This window comes from Anomaloglossus baeobatrachus, chromosome 3 (assembly GCF_048569485.1).
Source record: "Anomaloglossus baeobatrachus isolate aAnoBae1 chromosome 3, aAnoBae1.hap1, whole genome shotgun sequence".
NCBI classification, from domain to species: Eukaryota; Metazoa; Chordata; class Amphibia; order Anura; family Aromobatidae; genus Anomaloglossus; species Anomaloglossus baeobatrachus.
In genome coordinates, this window is record NC_134355.1 from 326844249 (window position 1) to 326863340 (window position 19092).

The window sequence follows — 19092 nt, forward strand, 5'->3', positions numbered from 1 at the left end:
CATGTGTCTGATATGTGAGGGGTATGCGTAGTGGTATAATACCAATGACAGCAGACCACGTAGTTGCTAAGGGGCCCGTTAACTGGGGAGGCCCAATGCCTGCGCCCATTATGGCATATTCAACTGTATCGGCGTCTTGGATACCAATACAGTTGAACACAATAATGAAAGGGGGAGCGGTCCGCTCACTCTTCCATCATTCTCTCTTGGCTTCTGAGATCTGACATCTCAGCACAAAGGGCACAATGATGTCACTTCACCATGAGCGCTGTGCCGAGCAGTTAAGATATGGAGGAGTATGTGGGGCCCATTAAACTGTATGGAATGCAATGTAGTGCAAATGAGCATCCGGAGTTTCCCCTTCTGTATCACTGAAGTCATAGGGGTTGTGCGAATCCCCTTCTGTCCCATCCGCAGTTTTCCTCTTCTTACGTGACTTCAGTGTCCTGCATTGAAAGGCAATGTGGGGCCCATTATACTATATAGAAAACAATATGGGAGCATTATACGATATGGAAGGCAATGTGGGGCGCTTTATACTACATGGAAGGCAAAGTGGGGCCAATATACTATCTTGATGCCAAAATTGGGAGCATTATATTAAATGAAAGGCAAGGTGGGGCCCATTATACTACACGGAAGGCAATGTGCAGGCATTATACTACATGGAGGGCAATGTGGTGCTTATTATACTGTATGGAAAGTGATATGGAGAGCATTTTACTGTTTGCAGAGTTTATGAGGGGGCCATTATACTACATGGTGGACAATGTGGTGCTTATTATACTGTATGGAAAGTGATGTGGAGAGCATTTTACTGTTTGGAGGGTTATGTGGGGCCGCTTATACTATATGAAACACTATGTGGGGCACATTATACTAAATGGAGGGCTATGTGAGGCCAGTTATACCATATGTTTGGCTATGTGGCGGCCATTATTCTATTTTGATGGCTATGTGGGAGCCTTTATACTATATGGAGGGTTTTGTGAGCAATAGTCTAGTATTTAGAGGGCTATGTGGGGGCCATTTTAATATTTGGAGGTCTATGTAGAGGCCATTATAATATTTGGAGGGCTATGGAGGGCCATTATGATATTTGGGTGGTTATATGGGGTCACTTATAATAACTGGAGTGTTGTGTGGAGACCATTATAGTGTATCAAACAATTATACAATTAGCAATTAAAACTACTGCTATGAAGCCCCATTATTTTAGTGTATGCCCCTGGATGTGCATCCTGCATGTGTCTGATATGTGAACAGTGCATGTGCTGCATATGACTGATATGTGTACAGTATGTTTGTGTGCTACATGTGTCTGATATGTGAGTGGTGTGAGCTGCATGTGTTTGATATGTGTTCGTGATGTGCATGTGACTACATAGAATTGGACCTGAACAGCTGCAGCTAGAAAATTATCATAGAATAGTAGAGTTGGAAGGGACCTTCAGGGTCATCTGGTCCAACCCCTTACTCAAGCAGGATTCACTATATCATCGATCAAAGATGTCTGTCCAGTCTCTTTTTGAAGATTTCCATTGAAGGGGAACTCAATACCTCTTGTGGGAGTCTGTTCCACTCATTACTCACCCTCACTGTCAAAATGTTTTTTCTAATATCTAATCTGTGTTTTCTCCCAGTCAGTTTCACCCAATTGCTTCTAGTCTTTCCTAGTACAAATGAGAATAGGGCTGATCCCTCTACAGTGTCACAGCCCTTGAGAGATTTGTAGAAAGCTATTAAGTCTCCTCTCAGTCTTATTATTTAGATTTGTTTGTCTTTGTTCTTCCTTTTCAGTTTAAATAGCAAAGTTCTCAATCATATGTCAGGTGTATGGCTTTCACTGGCCTTTTGCTTCCCTTCCCACATTGCTCTAGTGTAAAGCTCTCTTGATGAGTTCAGCAAGGCATCATCCAAATGTGTTTTTTCCAGTTTTGGTAAGGTGTAGCCCATCTCTAGCAAGTAGTCCATTGTATAGGTAATTTACTTCGTGATTCAGAAATCCAAATCCTTGCTTACGACACCATCGACGTAGCCAGTTGTTCACCTGTAGAACCTTGTTCCACCTCCTTGTTCCATGGACATCCACTATGAGGATGGATTAAAAGACAACCTGCGCTCCTAGTTGTCAGTTTCTTGCCTGTCTTCAAAGTCAATGTAGATGGTTTCCAGGTCCTTTCTTGCAGTGTCATATGTCCCCATCTGTATTAGCAGGTATGGATATTTATATGTAGGTCTGAAGAGTCGTGATATTCAGTCAGACACATCTTTGATTTTTGCACCTGGAAGACAGCACATTTCTCTTGAGGTTATAGCCCGTCTGCTGACAAAGGCCTCTGTTCCTCTCAACAGGGAATTCCCCATGACCACCAACACTCTCCGTTTCTTCATCACAACAACATTTTTCCTTCTCCATCCAAGAGGACTCTGAGTGCTTACAAGGTTGTTATTTGTGGGCAAAGTCTTATCTTGATGTACCTGATCATTGTTTTCCTGCGTGAAAGTCTGGCACTGGTTCCTGAGCTGTATGGGTAACGACTGCCTCCCGATCCTCCTGCTTCTCTGGGTGATATGCTTCAATTCCTCTGTTTGTTCAGGTGCACTACAAATTTCTTCTCTTTCTGTATAATGAGCAATACAAAACTCGAGCATACATGAGAATTTCATTATAATTGATGACCAATGCTATATTAGTATGACACAAAACAAGTTAAGATTTATTAAGCTTAGCCTCTTAAAGTAAAAAAAAAAGATGACAATGCGTCCCTCAGACTAAAAAAAGATTGAACAACCTTACTTTAAAAGGTACCATACCAAAGGCAGTGTGCTACACGCTATGCAGCTATAGACTTCACTGAACTCTGTGTACTTAACCCTACAAATACTACCAGGCCAACCAATAGCGTCTTTCACAGTTTCAAGTCGAACGAAGTTCCTCTGATATCTATCTTTCAAGTAGTCATTGTGCACACCTGGTGGGCCTACTTCCTGCTAAGAAACTTTGCCTTTGGGTATATTCTGTCAACGAAGTATAAGTACTAATATACAAAGAAAAAAATCATGGGAGGTTAGAAAACAGAACTCTAGATTGTAAAGAACAAATCTCCTTTATGTTCTTGCCACCAAGAAACTACTTACACTTAAAAGAAATGAAGTTCAAGAGGCAACTTAATTGGTGGGTACATAGCAAATAAAAAATGTACATTAATGTTAGCAGACTACTGCGACAAACTCCAGAGAGTTTAGACATTGTGGATGGACTGCGTTGTCCTTGCTCATAACAATTAATATTTACTTGCAAAATTAGCTCTGGTCCAGCTTAGGTAGTAGGACATGGACAGGTGAACTAACGATTCTCTAAAACTCAAGCTTGGTAAATAACCCTTTTTTTGTTTACCTGATGTCTACAATAAAGTAATAAACTGTAATGTTAGCTGATGATCCTTATATTTATTAACTTTTTTTATGATAAAAGCTTCAATAAAATAAATTTTAAAATAAAAGTAATAAAAGTGTTGGTATAACTATTTTATTGGAATGTTAAAAAAATAGTAGTTGAGTTGAATGTGGTGCACAAGCATCTAAAGCCTGCTTTACACATTGCAATTAGTTGTACAATCGCATTTGCGATGTGACACGCCCAGGTTGCATACGGGATCTTATGAGATTGCACGTAGGTCGTTCATTTGCTGTCACACGAGCGTTAGTAGTCTATGTTAAATTGATCAATTTTGTGTGCGATCCTTTAGATCATGTGTTCTGTGACGTATGCATTGGGCACCTTTTTTTTTTATTTATTTATTGACTTGACAAGCATGTGTATTGTGTAGGGATGCGTTTTAACTATGTCATCTGCCATTCAGCTCTGCTACATGGCCGCTGACAGCAGACACAGACAGCCATGTAGCAGAGCTGAATGGCAGATGACAGCAGACACAGACAGAGCCACACTGTCAGAATGAACTCGGGTGAACTTCACCCAACTTCATGGTCATGCTGCGGCTCTGTCTGTGTAGCGTCCTGATTAGCGGTCACCTGTGAAGGACTCACCGGTGACCGATAAACTCCTGAGTAACTGAATTGAGCAGCCCTCTCTCATATACTCACCGATCCCCGGCGCGGCGCTGCACGGCATTCACACTGCTCCGGCGGCTTTTACTATTTTGAAAAAGCCGGCCGCCCATTAAACAATCTCGTATTCCCTGCTATCCCCGCCCACCGGCGCCTATGATTGGTTACAGTGAGACACGCCCCCACGCTGAGTGACAGGTGTCACACTGCACCCAATCACAGCAGCCGGTGGGCGTGTCTATACTGTGTAGTGAAATAAATAATTAAATAATTAAAAAAACGGCGTGCAGTCCCCCCCAATTTTAAAACCAGCCAGATAAAGCCATACGGCTGAAGGCTGGTATTCTCAGGATGGGGAGATCCACGTTATGGGGAGCCCCCCAGCCTAACAATATCAGCCAACAGCCGCCCAGAATTGCCGCATACATTAGATGCGACAGTTCTGGGACTGTACCCGGCTCTTCCCGATTTGCCCTGGTGCGTTGGCAAATCGGGGTAATAAGGAGTTAATGGCAGCCCATAGCTGCCAATAAGTCCTAGATTAATCATGTCAGGCGTATATGAGACACCTTCCATGATTAATCTGTAAATTACAGTAAATAAACACACACGCCCGAAAAATCCTTTATTAGAAATAAAAAACACAAACACATTCCCTGGTTAACCACTTTAATCAGCCCAAAAAAGCCCTCCATGTCCGGCGGAATCCAGGATGGTCCAGCGTCGCTTCCAGCGCTGCTGCATGGAGGTGACCGGAGCTGCAGAATACACAGCCGCTCCTGTCACTTCCACACAGCAACTGAAGACAGCCGCGCGATCGGCTGAGCTGTCACTGAGGTTACCCACTGTCACTGGATCTAGCGGTGGCCGCGGGTAACCTCAGTGACAGCTCAGCTGATCGCGCTACTCACCGCCGCTCCTCTCACCTCCACGCAGCAACTGAGGTGAGTAGCGCGATCAGCTGAGCTGTCACTGAGGTTACCCGCGGCCATCGCTGGATCCAGTGACAGCGGGTAACCTCAGTGACAGCTCAGCTGATCGCACGGCTGTCTTTAGTTGCTGTGTGGAGGTGACAGGAGCGGCGGTGTCTTCTGCAGCTCCGGTCACCTTCATGCAGCAGAGCTGGAAGCGGCGCTGGACTATCCTGGATTACGCCGGACATGGAGGGCTTTTTTGGGCTGATTAAAGTGGTGAACCAGGTTATATGTTTGTGGTTTTTATTTCTAATAAATGATTTTTTCGTGTGTGTGTGTTTATTTACTGTAATTTACAGATTAATCATGGAAGGTGTCTCATAGACGCCTGACATGATTAATCTAGGACTTATTGGCAGCTATGGGCTGCCAATAACTCCTTATTATCCCGATTTGCCAACGCAACAGGGCAAATCGGGAAGAGCCGGGTACAGTCCCAGAACTGTCGCATCTAATGTATGCGGCAATTCTGGGCGGCTGTTGGCTGATATTGTTAGGCTGGGGGGCTCCCCATAACGTGGAGCTCCCCATCCTGAGAATACCAGCCTTCAGCCGTATGGCTTTATCTGGCTGGTTTTAAAATTGGGGGGGACCGCACGCTGTTTTTTTTAATTATTTAATTATTTATTTCACTACACAGTATAGACACGCCCACCGGCTGCTGTGATTGGGTGCAGTGTGACAACTGTCACTCAGCGTGGGGGCGTGTCTCACTGTAACCAATCATAGGCGCTGGTGGGCGGGCATAGCAGGGAATACGAGATTGTTTAATGGGCGGTCGGCTTTTTCAAAATAGTAAAAGCCGCCAGAGCAGTGTGAACGCCGTGCAGCACTGGGGATCGGTGAGTATATGAGAGAGGGGGATAGACTGACATGGACAGAGAGTGAGGGACAGAGATAGTGACGGACTGACAGAGATTAGTGAATGACAGACATTGTGAGGCGCTTCAGAACGCAGCTTTTCAGCTGCGCTCTGAAGCGGACCTTTTTTAAGCTGCGGTGCAGAGCGCACACCTGCGCACATAGCATCAGACACCAAAATTGTATGAGGGATGTCACACGTTACAATTGACTAGGTTCGTGCAACAAAACGCTCAATTCTAGACAAAGATACGATGTGTTTGTGATCAACGGTTTTGCGTTCAATCCTGATTGCACGTAGATGTCACACGCAGATACTTCACAAACGATGCCGGATGTGCGTCACTTACAACTTGACCCCAACGACGGATTGTGAGATATATTGAAGCGTGTGTAGCGGGCTTAATCCACTGCTATCTAAAGAACATGTCCTATTATAATGAACATATATTAATCTATCAGGTTAGCAAGTAAAATATTCTTACCTATAATAACCCTAGAGAGAGAAACTTATTACAATATTTGTGTTATAAACTGTCGGATGCAAAGTGTAATGATCCCAGATGATTTCAAACCAGTCAACTTGACTTCATATTTAATTGCTTCCTGCAGAGGAGGTTGAGAAGACCTTGATTCTAATACGTATCCTCTAGAGAAATCCTATTCCATGAAGCGTCTACTGTGTGTGTCAAGTAATAAATCATTGCCATTTAATGTGATTTCTATTGTTGCATGGATTAAACATAGCCAATCTGTTCTGTTCATGATTGCAAACAGGATGTGTGTGTTTAGTTAAAAATATATTTTGACAAATTATTTTTGCCTAATATATTTGTATATCCTTTTTCTGTTAAAAACTGATAAACAAAACAAAATAAATCCAATGCTATTTAACATTCTATTTAAGAGGTATGCTAGCAAATAAATTCAATGCTGTCGGTCCAAATATTTAAAGGGAATTTGTCAGCAGGTTTTTGCTACATCATCTGAGAGCAGCATAATGTAGGCAAGGAGATTCTGATTCCAACGATGTATCACTTAGATTACTGTGTGCAGGTGTTCTGACACAATCTGAATTTTTAGTTTTAGTTATGTAGCTGAGCCTAGGGAGCTGTCCCTCCCACACCAGGTTTTACATAGACTGTACATTTACAGTGAGGTGTCAATCACAGCAAGGAGCATGTGGGACTTCTTTGCAGGTGTTTCTAGTCCTGTAATGGTCCTGCTGCTGAAACAAACACTGCCAATTAACAAAAGATCAGACTAAGACAAGACAATCCTGACTACAGCACATGAACACTGCAGCCAATGACTGGGTTCAGCAGACTACTGAACCCAGTGACTAGGTGTAATAGTTCCATGTACTGTTGCTGTGATGTCACTATTAACAATAGCTTGTCAACAAAGACTGGGGACATAAGTGGTGCTGAAGCAACATTAATTTTCAGTTTTTTATATTTAGCCGTGGCAACCCCCTTCTTGTAAAATCCCTTTAAAAATATGTCTGTTTATTTTAACTGCTTATTTATTATTAAATGCAAAGCTGAAGAATAGCTAACCTTTTTTATTTATTCATTATTCAAATTTTTAGACAGTAAGAACACTGGGGTCCAGATTTTGAGACCCCCCTTCCTCAATGGCTTTGATAATTTTGTACTCTCAAGAAAGTAGCAGACAGCTTCTGCTTACGTGAATAATTTATTCTCTGAATTACTGTTTTCCATGTATGTGTTTTCTTGATGTAAAAAAACTTTTTAGATGTTATTTTTTCATTTATATGTCGGCTCTTTTAGGGTTAATGAGATTCATTTGCTGCACCTTCCTTCTGTGATTCTATATTCGGGTGTAAGCCCTTTTTAATGAGTCCTTTTTTTCAGATGGGTTAGAGACAGATTAAGAACAACACGTTGGAAACACGTCCTCCTCTTGGGCTGATTTTGACCTTGTATGGGCTTTTTAACATGACTTAAAAATAAAAATGTATATGTTTTATCAAAAAAAAAATTTTGGACTGGATTGCTGGAATCTCCTTGGATTTTTAATTTCAAGCCTTGCCGACTTTTCCTTTCCGTGCACTGTCCAAAATCTAATGGTCTCCACTGAGCAGGTGAGCTGGACAAACTTATTTTTTCCTTGTCAGCTTCTGCTTACGTGAGTACACAGAATGTAGTAGGGATTCAAAAGTCATGTATGGTGATCACTGTTAATAAAATAAAAAAACAACACTGAAAATGTATTTTTTTCTTCATACTCAAACAAAAAATTGAATAAAAAACTATCAAGAAGTAATCTGTCGCTGGAGAAATTAAAAAGTTACTGCTCTAGGACTATGGCGATGCAAAAATAAATTGTATTTTGTGAAATATTGTTTTGTGTGTGCAGAAGAAGTAAAAACATAAAAAGTACCATATATCATTTTGGTATCGCTATGTCGCTATGATTGTATTAACTTGAAAATGCTAATAATTATTACCAGATAGGGAACAGTGTCAAAAAAATTCCAGAATGAATGGGTTTAGTTCATTCAGAGTCAAAAAATAAAACGCAATTAAAAAAATTATGTAACTGAAAACAATACCTATGATATCTTCAACTCCACAAAAACAAGCAGTAATATAGCTCTGTCGGGCAAAAACAAATAAAAAAGGTAATAGCAATCAATTTTTGGATATAAAAAACAATTCTTGATAAAAATAAATGTTTACTATGTTACTGTAGCAAAACATAAAAAAGCTACATAAATATGGTGTTGCATAATCATACTGTCCCAAAGAATTAAATTAGGCCGGTTTCACACATCCGGCTTTTCGCCGTTTTGCCGAATTCGGCGCACGCCAGTACAGTGTATACAGTACAATGGCAGTGCCACAACTTCTGGGTCACATGCTCCGGTCACATGACAGCATGTGACCGGCGCTTGTCACGCTGCCATTGTACTGTATACACTGTACTGGCGTGCGCCGTATCCGGCAAAACGGCAAAAAGCCAGATGTGTGAAACTAGCCTTACCTTATCACTTATATCGCATGGAGAACAGCTTTAGGAAAAAAAAATGTTTCCGTTAAAATCCCCGACAGAAACATTCACTGCAGTGAGGCAGACTGAGTCAATTTGGGGTTCCGCTCCAGGGATTTCTGACTTTTAAGTAATCATTTAACATACAAAAGTATGATTGACTACAGTTTAACATGCCTAAAAAGACAGTATGGTATCATAAGCTGGACAGAGTCCAAATTAACTGCCTGCCTTACCATGGTGGATTGCTGGGTTCCATTGGAGGGGTTGTCTGAATCTCATTTTTTGGGGATTTAGACAGGAACAGAAACATAAGTGCTCAGTGTAAAGGACAGGAAAAATGTGAACCCAGCCCTAAGTGGAAAGCAATAAAAAAAAGTAACCCAAAATGCTACTAATAAAAACTTTTACTCATCGCACAAAGTTAAGCCTCAACTGAAGTCCATCACCTGTCAATGGAAAAATAGGGAGCTTTCACGTTACTGGTAGCAAAAAGGCTCTGAAAATGCAGCATAGCTCCATCATTTTGCTAACAAAATAAAATTGTGTGAAATCTGCATTACTAATTGCAAATGCCTTGATGCCTGCTGAGCCCCACAGAGTGCCTAAATTGCAATTAGCATACCAGTGTTTGGCATTATTGTAGCAGGGAGAGCCCACTTAATTTACGATCTGCATGTCTATAAAAGCACAAGCTAGTCACAATTTAGCAAGACAAAATTTAAAGTTCACCGACTGATATAACTAATTTAACACAAGAAGTACGCGTTCGTATGAACAAATTAAAAATTGATAAATCCCTCAGGCCAGATGGCATTTATCCACGAATATTGAGGGAATTGAGCTCAGTAATCGACAGACCGCTGTATCTCACTTTCTTAGACTCGCTTGTAACAGGATTGGTGCCTCAGGATTGGAGGATTGCTGATGTGGTACCGATATTTGAGAAAGGTAAGAGGGTGGATCCAGGCAACTACTGTCCAGTAAGCCTGACATTAGTAGTATGCAAACTTTTGGGGGGCATTTTAAGAGATGACACGGAAAATATTACAGAGAATAATATAATAACTGACAGACAGTATGGATTCATGAAAGATAAGTCGTGTCTAACCAATCTGTTGGGTTTCTGTGAGAAGATAAGTGCAAATCTGGATATTGGTGATGCAGCTGATGTGATATATTTGGACTTTGCAAAGGCATTTGATACTGTACCACATAATGGCCTTATACTAAAGCTCCAGAAGCAAGGACTAGGGAAAACTATATGCAACTGGGTAAGGAATTGGCTAAAAGATAGGAAACAAAGAGTAGTCATAAATGGTACATTGTCTAAATGGGCTATAGTCAGCAGTGGGGTGCCGCAGGGATCTGTGCTAGGACCGATCGACCGGACCTAGCACAGGGATTCATAGTAAAGTGTCAGTCATTGTTCACAACACTAAACTATGTAGGATATTAAAAACTGACCTTGATAGAACAATATTACAAAACAATCTGGATGATAAGTCAGAATGGGCAGATACTTGGCAAATGAGATTGAATGTTGATAAATGTAGAGTAATGCACATAGGACGGAGTAATCCTATAGCTGCGTATACATATATATATTTATTTATTTTTTTACACACCTTGGGATCACTGATTTTGAACATTTTCACTTGTTCATTATAGCAAACGTGCACATTCTTTGTTTAAATAAACATTTTATTTTTTACATTTTATTCCTTTCTTGTAACTAATAGTCTTACAATTAGCACTATATAGAAATTTTGACCAACATCTTTTAGTAATGTTCCCCATATTGTTGTAACGTGCCCATCCTTGTCCCCTTATAGTATTGTGCCCCATCCCACAGTAATGTGCCCATCCTTGCTTGTCCCCATCCTAAAATAATGTTCCCCATCCTTGTCCCCATTTTGTAGTAATGTGTTCATCCTTCTCCCCATGTTATAGTAATGTGTTCATCCTTGTCCCCATCCTATAGTAATGACCCCAATCTATAGTAATGTGTCCATCCTTGTCCCCCATCTTATAGTAATGTTCCCCATCCTTGTCCCCTTGTAGCAATGTTCCCATCTTATAGTACTGTCCCCATTCTATAGTAATGTGCCCATCCTTTAGTAATGTGCCAACCTTGTCCCCACCCTATAGTAATGTCCCCAGCATTATCCCTATTCTATAGTAATGTTTCCCATCCTTGTCCCCTTGTAGTAATGTCCCTATCCTACAGTAATGTGCCCACCTTGTCCCCATTATATAGTAATGTCCCCAGCCTTGTCCCCATTCTATAGTCATGTGCCCACCCTAGTCCCTATCCTATAGTAATGTGCCCATCCTAGTCCCTATCCTATAGTAATGTCCACATACTATAGTAATAATGTCACCATCCAATAGTATTGTGCCCATCCTTGTAATGTCCCAATCCTATAGTAATGTCCCCAGCCTTATCCCCATCTCATTGTAATGTGCGCACTTTGTCCCCATCCTGTAGTAATGGGTCAGCACTGCTCCCCTCACCTTCCACAGACGCCGGAGTGAAGCTAAGGGGAGTGGTCTTCGGCCCCAGATCCACAGTGATTGGAGAGATCGGTTACAAGGCCGGTCTCTCCAATCAGAGCTGGGGCGGGTGAAACACAGGTCACCCAGCTCCAGCCAATGATCAGGGCTACAGCTGCTCTGATCTTGGCTGGATTTCAATGCTTCAGCGATTTTCAATGGCTGAAACATTAGTGGCTCTGATTGGCTGACGAACGCCGCTCAGCCAATCACAGCCTCCGTAGGTCCGGGGAGGAGACACCACCCCTCCTGAGGTCCCCTCCTCCCCGAATCTAAGGTATTTGCAGCGATCGCAGCCACTGGGGCTGCGATTTCGCCATGACGTACTGGGTACATCATGGGTCCTTAAGTACCAGGGAGCCATAACGTACCCAGTACGTCATAGGTCGCTAAGGGGTTAACGTCCAACACACACACACACACACACACACACAAACCATTCTTCTCACCTATCCCGCGCTCCCTCCGCTGCCTCATCTCTGCTTCGTGCGGCCCCCAGGTCCGTGCCCCTGTTCACTATCGCGGCAGCTGCAGTGTCACGGTCAGTGATTTATGTGAGATGATTTTATTGGCGGCGCGAGAGCGCAGCGCCGGCAACACATTCATCTGACATAAAGTGCAGACAGTGGCTGTGGCCCCTGCACCTGCCACGATAGTGAACAGGGGCACGGGCCTGGGGCCGCACGAACTACCCTGAGGGGCCGCATGCGGCCCGCGGGCCGCATGTTTGAGACCCCTGGATTAGATCGTGTGATCCCAATGTATAGTTGCTGCTCTATAAATCACTTGTAAGGCCTCATCTGGAATATGGGATCCAGGTTTGAGCTTCACATTTTAAACAGGACATTCAGAAGTTAAAATCAGTTTAAAGATGAGCAACTAAATTATTACAGGGGTGGAAGGCCTCCCATATGAAGAGAGGTTGGGTTTAGCTTAGAAAAAACATTTCAGAGGAGATCTCATTTATCTGTATAAATACATGTGTGGTCAATACAAAGAACTTACACATGACTTATTGCTTCGAAAGACAATATAAAGGATCAGGAGCACTCACTATATTTGTAAGAAAGAAAATTTAAGCAGCTAAATAGGAAAGGGTTTTTTACTGTTAGAACAGTCAAACTATGGTGTGCATTATGGGTTGTAGATAATCTAGTGCCAAATAATGTATAATGGTGAAGAAACGAACTTGATGGGCCTAAGTATTTTTTAAACCAATGTAACTATGTATTAGGCAATAAACTGGCAAATGTTCAATTTTGACTTTGCAACATCCATCCTACTTTTTTGGGGAAAACACTTGTGGGATGATATTCACTACACCAGTTCATTCATGGGCTCTAGATTCTAAAATGGGGTCACTTTGGGGTGTTTTCTGCTGATCTGGCACCTTAGGATCTCTGCAAATAGTGGCCACAAACTATTTCACCAAAATTTGGATTCCAAAAGTGAAATGGCTCTCCTTCCTTCTGATCATCAAAGGTAAGGAGAAAATGACCGCAGAAACAGCTGCTATGCCGGGTGATCTTTATTCAGACTTCAGTGCAGGGTAAAAGCAACGGCGGGAGGAGACATGGATACCGGCCCCTCACTGAGGACAACGGCTGTTTCGCCTGTAATTAGGCTTCTAGGGGTCAAGAACGACATTTGACTTTTGATATGCAGATTTTATTTGAATAGATTCTGGTGCCATTTTCAGATCCCTTGAGGTGCCAGTTCAGCAAAAAAAAAAACAGCAACACAAGAGATTCCATTTTGAAAACTACACTGCTAAAATAATTCATCTACGATGTAGGGAGTTTTCTGAAACAACAGGTTCCTTACAGAATTTTACAAGATTTTACAAGATTGGGCAGTCAAATCTCAGAATTTCTCATAAACAAATGCAAAAGATATCGAACATATTACAAAACAAATGTAAAACATGTCAAATTAAATACCAGTCACATAAGGTACAATATCTTACGGGGAAAAAAACAAACACTGAGAATCACTGGGATATCTAGCAGCATTCCAGTGTTAGGGTACGCTCACACGAGCGACAAAAAACGGACGAGAGCAATGCGAGAAATTCTCGCATTGCACTCGGACCAATACTAGTCAATGAGGGAGAGCTGTTGGTCAGCTTTTCTTGCATCCAGATTCTGGATGTGAGAAAAGCGGCAGCATGCTGCGATTTGATCCAGAATACGTCCGAGGCTTGCCAATACAAGTCAATGGGTGCGAGGAAAAATCGGATGTCACACGGACGGCACACGGACCATCCTAGTGACATCCGTTTTTCTAAATACAATCCTATCATGTAGCACAGAACACTGTAAATTCTCCTGTACATGACTGTAAATGAGTAACAGCTGCTGTGCAAAAAAAACGGATTGTATACTGACAGCATACTGACAGCACACTGAGTGCACACTGATGACAAGTGAGAAAAATTCGTCCGACTCTCGCAAACGAGAATGGGACCGTTTTTTAATACGTTCGTGTGAGTCCAGCCTTATGGTGTGTCTTCACTGGGAAATTTGATGGAACATGGGACCAGACATGGTATATAAATTGCTGGAAAATCTCTGGAAAGTGAAAGTTGCCACAAGATATTTGCATTACATTTATTTAGAAACAGTCACTTTATTTTAACTGATACATAAAAATAACATACGGTAATTACGCTTCTCCATTGCAGCCACCCAGAGTGCTACTACAAAGTGTATGAATATAATAAATCAGTTTATCAAAAACAATGACATTTGAAAAGAGAGCTATATATGCAATATCAGTGAGGTGCAGGTGCTTTATATTCAGTCTGTTTTTTTCTCATGTGTTCAGCTCTTTAGTTACCTATGGTTATAAACCTAGATCTAGTTTGAAATGTGAAGTCGTTTTGGAGGTGGACACAATGGGTTTACTGGCGTACACAGATAATGTTTTTAAACTGCAATGTGGCTGCCGTAAAACTAAAAATCCGCTTTTATTGCACATTCAAGTGGTTCCCTTCAGCACCACGACTTTTCACAACATCTACGGTAATGGCTGCAGGATGGTGAGCGGATTAATTCTGGAAACTGTGCATGATACACTTTTTCAAATTGTATTTAAATAAGTTTTAATTACTGGCAGTCCCCGATTTACAATCTTCCAAATTACATATGACCCCTAGTTACGAACCTTGGGGGTTCAAATATATATAAAAAAAAAAAAACAACGAATATAAACACCTCACTACTAACCTCTCTTGCTGCTATCCGGTCCTCTGCTTTCCCCTGGTGCACGCTGCATCATATAATCCCTATTATCATGGCAACCTTATGACAGGCAGTAAATCTGGCCTGAATGCAACTGGAAGTCTTTGACTATAGTGAAGAGGTCAGAGATATGGTGCAGAACAGTGTAAAAAAAGAAAATCGGATATATTTAAAAAAAAAAAAAAAAAGTTCAGTCCTCTTTCTGCTGACGGGCACTGCATCGTCGGGCAATGCAGTGTAGAACCAGACTCCCGGCTATGTCCAGACATGTGCTCACTGCAAGTCTTAAAATCACATTGTCAGGCTGGTTTCACATCAGCAACGCAAACTGCATGTGACTGGATCCTGTTGATTCAGTGATGAACGCATCCAAACACAAGTGTTATTAGAGCGAGAGCGAGAGAGAGATATCACTCCAGGTGGTTTCTGGGCATGCTCACTAGAGTAAACTTTACTAGAGTAAACTGAAACGCTACAAGTAGCGTTTTTAAAATGAGCTAAATAAACACAAAACCCTGGATCCGTTACATGACGCATGCAAACGCATCTTAACGCGATTCCATTGAAAATGCATTGCAATGACTATGCATTTGTCAAGGATTCAGTCAATTCGTTTTTTTTTTTCGTCCTTCAAAAAAACGCTGATGTGAAAGCAGCCTTATTGCAACCTTATAACGCACAGCAAGCTCTGACCTGGATACAGCCGGAAGTCTTGGCCTATAGTGAATAGGCCAGAAAAAAGGTGCATGATGGTGGAAAGTAGAGGACCGATAACAAGGTAAGTATTGGTCAAATAAAAAAAAGACAAAAAAAACTAATACTCACCTCTCCTGCCACCCTGCTGCGTGCCATCTGGTCCCCTTCTTTCCTACATCGTGAGCCACATCTCCAAGACTTCAATCTGTTAACATTACAACCTTATGAATCGCCATAACCTCTGATGCCCGCACGCAGCTACAGTAGAAGTTGTAGTCTATAGTGAAGAAGCCGGAGATGAGCAGCATGACAGTAGAAGGAGGAGAACCAGATGGCGGGCAACTAGCAGCGAGGTGGCAAGAGTGATCAGCGGTGGGTTACTAGTTTTTTGGGGAGGTTTCCAAGCCCTGTTCCACCTTTGAGAAAGTAAGGAAGCATCCAGGATCCTGTGAGGCTAAAAAATGTAATCCAGCACATAAGTAAAAATTCCTTATTTATTGATTAAAATAGGAGAAAAGATAATCACGGACTACAGTGACATATGTGGCAAAAGTTTAAGTCTACGAGTTTTGAAAAGTATAGTTTTTAATCATGGCAGGATATCCTATTCAATAAATAAATTTTTAGTCACATGTGCTGGATTGCGTTTTGGAGTCTTTCCAGGATCCTAGATGGTTTCTCTTTCTTTCAAGTTTCACCTGCGAGCTGGCAGGTTCCTTGTATGAGTGGAACACCTAAGGAATTATACTGGAGAGCTACATCCTTATTGTCTGTTCCAGCTTACATATATGTCCAGGTTTCGAAAAAAGCTACAAAACATTTCTGCCTGAACTTTCAATAAAGATTATGTTTTTAACAATCACATTTAATATTTCTTTTGTAACTTTGTGCAACTGTAATACCGTATATTAAATAGATTTTATTAATATATGGATTCTATTTCAGTTCCATGAATTTTCCTTCTTCGTGTTGCAATTTCAATGTTTAGGAGTGTATGTAGCTTGGGTTTGCCACTGATCTATTTCAAACATGGATTGATTTAATATTGTAGCATATATTAAAAAGGTTGGCCACCGTTGGACGATTCCATGTTAACTGCCCCAGAGCACAGCTCAAAGTTAAAAAAATCCATACTTACCTCTGTACTAGAGCTGCCATCCTACTTTTAGCTCAGTGACCCTTAAACAATGGCAGATGACAATAACGGCAGATGACAATGCTGCAGCTTTCAATAATCCGTCAGGAGTGGAGGAAACACTGTTCTTCAGCATTTACACTTTGTAAAGTACTCCAGTGTAATTAAAAGTGATAGGCGAGCACTTAATTCGAGCTGGTTAGACTCTTGGACAAGCTTAACGCAAGTAACGGGCATTATGGAAAGTCAATCACTCCCCTGTTCGGGTCTCTGTCAACATAGAGCCAGCCATAAAAGCATTTCCAGAGGGAGGGATGTCAGAGGGTTTTTTTTGTTTTTTTTTTGGTCACACTACATCCAAGAACATTGTTTCATTCACTGAGAGAGCCATTCAGAGACTGGAAATGGCACACATCATGCAGTGAATCAAGCCTGTGCATTGTGGTCATTGTTTCACAGACGAAACATCAGAGCACTCGCGATACTCGGCCTAGTTCTGCATGTATCCGAGCATGCTAATGCTCGATCGGTAACAAGAAGTGCCAAGCATGTTCAACCATCACTACTAATAAGGAATTGTCCAATAGTGGACAAACTGTTTACTGCAACACTGTATCGAATCAGACATCAATATGAACTGAAAACTGGTAAGTAAGCACAATCAGCACAATCAGATGATATTAGCAGAATTTTGTGATATCTGTGATTAAAAAAAACCCAAAAAAACAACTCTGCACAGAGTTTCAGCTGCTTATATAATGATGGTTATCAATATAAGATCAGCTCGGACCTGAAATCCGTGTCAGCTCTACTGATTGGCTGTTCCCAATGCTGTCACAGACTAGATGAAAAAGCACAGCTCCGTACACTGTGTAAGTGGACACTCTCAGGCACTGCAGGTCACCTCCTATTTACTTCAGTGGAAGCTTTGTTGTAGCTCCTGAGAAACGCAACGACAAAGTGTACACATCCATGATGTTCTAGTTCTGTACACTGCTTTCATCCTGATATTGAAAATCAGGAACAAAGTTGATGTGGAACTACTGTATTACTGTGCTGCTGAAGATATGACATAAATCTATAAAAACTGAATTAAGGTGGTTTTATTCAACGCATTTCGATGTGTCACTCCGCTTCTTCATCAGTAAATCCACCAATGTAACATTTTTTATTTATCCTGATATTGCAGCACACAGCAGAACGTGGGCTGGTTGGGTGTCAGACCCCCACCAATCTAATATTGATGACCTATATAACAAAAGGCCATCAATGTCTAACAACTTTAAACTGATGCAAGAGTATAATCTGCATTTACTGCTCTATTCATCATTTACCTTTTTTTAGAATGAAGAAGTTTCATAGTATTTTTATGGTGTAAGTAAAAGTCAGTGGGCAGCTCCCAGAGATGAGGTTTGCCTTCCAGTGGCTTAAAAACACCCAGGAAAAGATTGATTGCATCTTGTCTGTCTGCATCTGAAAGAAAAGAGATTACACAATTATGCTAAATTATAGAACAAAATCTTGCCATTGTAAAAACCTAGAAATGAAGCTGACCGCAGAGTACATCCGGTAAAGCAAGACTCATTATGGTTCTGCAGTACAAAGCATTCTCAAGTGAATGTGTTTTTTGCTTACAAAATTTGTGTGTACTTTTTATATGTAGCACTTATATCTCAGGTCCATATTCTTTGAGGTGTTGAATTGTTTTGGTATCCTATTCAATAAGATTTTAAAAAGGCAAGTATATGTCATTTTTGTGCTTTTCACTTTCAATGATACAGGAGGAATTAGTCAAGAGGAAGTGAGTGGTCAACTGCAGGTCTCGCCTCGTCTTGATTACTTATATGTCTGAAGACTGGGACAGTGAATCTGGCACTGAGTGGGCGCAAGGCTCACGTAATGCAACAACTTTACATAAGCACCAGGAACATGAGTGCCGACACAGCTGGAATGGCGCAGGCACGGGAGGCGAGTATAAGCTTTTTTTTTATTTTACGGGGGACAAATATGGGGAATGAGAAGAGGTTGTCCTAGTAGTGGACATCCACTTTAAGAATAAAAAATAAATATGGTCCAAATATTACTTCATTAACCTGAAACATGGGACATAAGTTAAAGAAGTTGTCCAGTTACCAAAACTGATTTTTTTTTTCTGATAAATCTTGCTAATATGTGCCCCTCAACACATCTATTATGTTTTTTCAGCAAAATTACCTTTCATTGTGCACTAGCAGCACACGGTCATTGCTGGCTCCAGCTCTGATGGGGTTAATCTCTCCTCTGACTTCCTGTGTTCAGTTCCTACAAGTCCCAGAATTCTTTGTGGCTTTAGGGCGGTGTCTGGCTTATCTAACACTCCCATTGTGTCTAATACACCCACTCTGCTCCCACCCAAACCCTCCTCCCTGCCTCTTCCCAGTGGATGTGCACTCAGAGAAATCACAGATACAGCAGCTCTGCACAGCCAGGGGAAGAAAGTGTGTGCGCGTGTATATACAGTGTGTGTGTGCGTATATACAGTGTGTGTGTGCGTATATAC

General features: G+C 41.5%; 1 protein-coding gene across 3 annotated transcripts in view; it reads right to left on the minus strand.

Moving 5' to 3' along the window:
* The window catches only part of FIG4 (FIG4 phosphoinositide 5-phosphatase), a 384735-nt gene that overhangs the window by 139455 nt on the left and 226188 nt on the right, over positions 1 to 19092 (minus strand). For all 3 annotated transcript variants that reach the window (XM_075340061.1, XM_075340062.1, XM_075340063.1), the window contains one exon: positions 17888 to 18026. In XM_075340061.1, the coding sequence (XP_075196176.1) occupies positions 17888 to 18026 (139 nt within the window). The remainder of the gene's footprint in view (positions 1 to 17887; positions 18027 to 19092) is intronic.